Source organism: Octopus bimaculoides, chromosome 16 (genome assembly GCF_001194135.2).
Source record: "Octopus bimaculoides isolate UCB-OBI-ISO-001 chromosome 16, ASM119413v2, whole genome shotgun sequence".
Classification (NCBI taxonomy): domain Eukaryota; kingdom Metazoa; phylum Mollusca; class Cephalopoda; order Octopoda; family Octopodidae; genus Octopus; species Octopus bimaculoides.
Genome location: NC_068996.1, coordinates 17,372,700 through 17,375,249, shown reverse-complemented (window position 1 = coordinate 17,375,249; position 2,550 = coordinate 17,372,700). Strand labels below are relative to the sequence as shown.

Here is a 2,550-nt window from a genome sequence, read left to right as displayed (position 1 = left end):
TATATATATATATATATATATATATATATATATATTTGTATGTATATGTGCATGTGTGCGCGTAGCTGTGTGTGCGTGTTCGTGCCTGTGTGTGTGTGTGTGCGTGTGTGCATGTGTGTGTGTATACAGTTAGAGAGAGAGAGAGGGAGAGGGAGAGAGGGAGAGAAAGAGAGATAAAGAGATAAAGAAATATTCAGAGAATAAGCAGACATGTGCATAAAAAGACAGTGAAAAGATTTCTAGAAATACAAAAGATTGAAGGAAGAAAAAAAATTCCAGGTGAGAATGGAAGTAGACAACAAGGTAGATATTGTGTGACAGAATAACCCTTAAAATCTTTTTTAGAAAACTATGATGTGTGCTACATTCGATGTTTTACGCAGTCATTTAGAAGTTAGGGAGACTGTGATGCACAGTCAATTAATTTATTCCAGGCTGGAAACTGTTTTATTTCACAATTAAAATCCACTGTTAGGTAATCAATCACACGGACGTATAGTTACATTAAGCTACTACGGATGTGGGTACCGCATGCAACGACGTTTGACAAGTAAGCTTTCGTGACTGGAATGTATGTATGCAGTGAGAGTGAGAGGGTAAGAGAAAGAGAGAAAGAGAGAGAGGGGGGAGAAGGGCGGAGAAAGGTGGGACAGAAAGTGACAGACAAAAAGAGAGACAGTAATGGAGAGAGGAGAGAGAGGATGAGAGGGAGAGGGAGAGGAGAAAATACCCAGACTAAAGCGATTTACTTCTTGATTAGGAACTTCAAATAACCGGATATTTTCTTATAAGTATCAGTGTTACGCAGCGGCGCTAATTGGAAGAGGAGGTATAGATAAGAGAAGTTTTGTAACTAATAAGTCTTTTCAAGATTAATTAGTTAATATCTGATTAAGGAAATACCATATAATGTTTTCCAACCTGTGTACCATGTATGTATTCTAGCTTCATACTTTTGTTATTTATTACTTTATTGATTTCAACAATTGAATTGCATCACGCTCGGACGTAAACATACAAATATTTTCTTTTGTTGTTCCTTTTGCGTTGATTTTTTTTATCTCTTTCTTCTGTGAGAATTTTGTTTAAGGGAGAAACTTTAGCGTGGAAGGGAGATAACTAGCAAGATAGTTTTGTCCCACGAACGCGTAATTGTTTGTCATACGCTTATGAAAAACAACACATATTTATTTATACACATATACACACATACATATATACATACAGACATACATCCGTACACACACACACACACACACACACACACACACACACACACACATACACACACACACACATACATGCATACATACATACATACATATATACACGTACCATTTTATACATGTCTATACAAACGTGTTTGTATATGTGTGTGTGTGTGTGTGTGTGTGTGTGTGTGTGTGTGTGTGTGTGTATGAAGACAGTGCCCACACACAGATACATAAATTTATGTACACACGTATATATTTGTATACATACATATTTGTGTATACACACACATATTTTGAACCACATGGTTCCAGATTCAGTCCCACTGCGTGGCACCTTGGGCAAGTGTCTTCTACTATAGTCTCGGGACGACGAAAGCCTTGTGAGTGGATTTGGTAGACAAGAAACTGAAAGAAGCCCGTCGTATATATATATATATATATATGTGTGTGTGTGTGTGTGTGTGTGTGTGTGTGTGTGTGTGTGTGTGTGTGTGTGTTTGCGTGTCTGTGTTTGTCCTCCCAACGTCGCTTGACAACCGATGCTGGTGTGTTTACGTCCCCGTAACTTAGCGGTTCGGCAAAAGGTAGCGATAGAATAAGTACTAGGCTTACAAAGAATAAGTCCTGGGGTCGATACGCTCGACTAAAGGCGGTGCTCCAGCATGGCCACAGTGAAATGACTGAAACAAGTAAAAGAGTAAAAGAGTAAAGAGTATATATGCGTACATATATACATGCACATGTATAAATTTACATACATTTTCATATCTATCTATCTATCTATCTATCTATCTATCTATCTATCTATCTATCTATCTGTCTGTCTGTCTGTCTGTACCACACGACAGCAGCAGCAGTTCCAGCAACCACTTCAACAGCTTAGTACAGTCAACGCGAGCCTGTTCACACAGTTTCCCTTACAATTGGTGACCCCTGACGTTGATTCGTTCATACAGCCCTTCTGATCTGTACAGCCAAACGTGAAGAAAAGTTCACATAACTTTTCCAAAAATGGTGACAAAATGCCAGTAATAGACCAACCGTTCTATAAGTCTTTTTCACTACAATTTTTTTTTCCTTATTTCGTCTGTTTGCCTTCGACAAACCGACTGGTGCGAGGCTAGTGTAGTGAAACTACCTATCGTCACTAGATACAAAACTACTATCGCCATTACATACAATCTTCTCATTTAAATATAAATAAATGCGAGCGTAGTAGAGAACCCATTCCTTGTCATCACGTGACTGATTATTATTCGAATCGGCAACTTCTTCGAACCTTTCCCGCCAGAACGCAAACTGACCAATCACGGCCCCTAATAAGGTCACGTGATAG

The 2,550-nt window shown here is 38.7% G+C and overlaps 1 protein-coding gene across 5 annotated transcripts in view; it reads left to right on the top strand.

The window, feature by feature from the left end:
- The window catches only part of LOC106882458 (beta-1,3-galactosyl-O-glycosyl-glycoprotein beta-1,6-N-acetylglucosaminyltransferase 3), a 148,330-nt gene that overhangs the window by 89,931 nt on the left and 55,849 nt on the right, over positions 1-2,550 (top strand). For 2 of the 5 annotated variants that reach the window (XM_052973545.1, XM_052973544.1), the window contains exon 1: positions 706-932. The exons of 2 other annotated variants lie outside the window; for them this stretch is intronic. Coding sequence is in view for 1 of the 3 variants with exons in the window: in XM_052973543.1 (XP_052829503.1) it covers positions 910-932 (23 nt within the window). In the remaining 2 variants the exon portion in view is untranslated. Of the gene's footprint in view, positions 1-704; positions 933-2,550 lie in introns of those variants that run through there. One more of the 5 variants, XM_052973543.1, reaches the window with a different exon arrangement.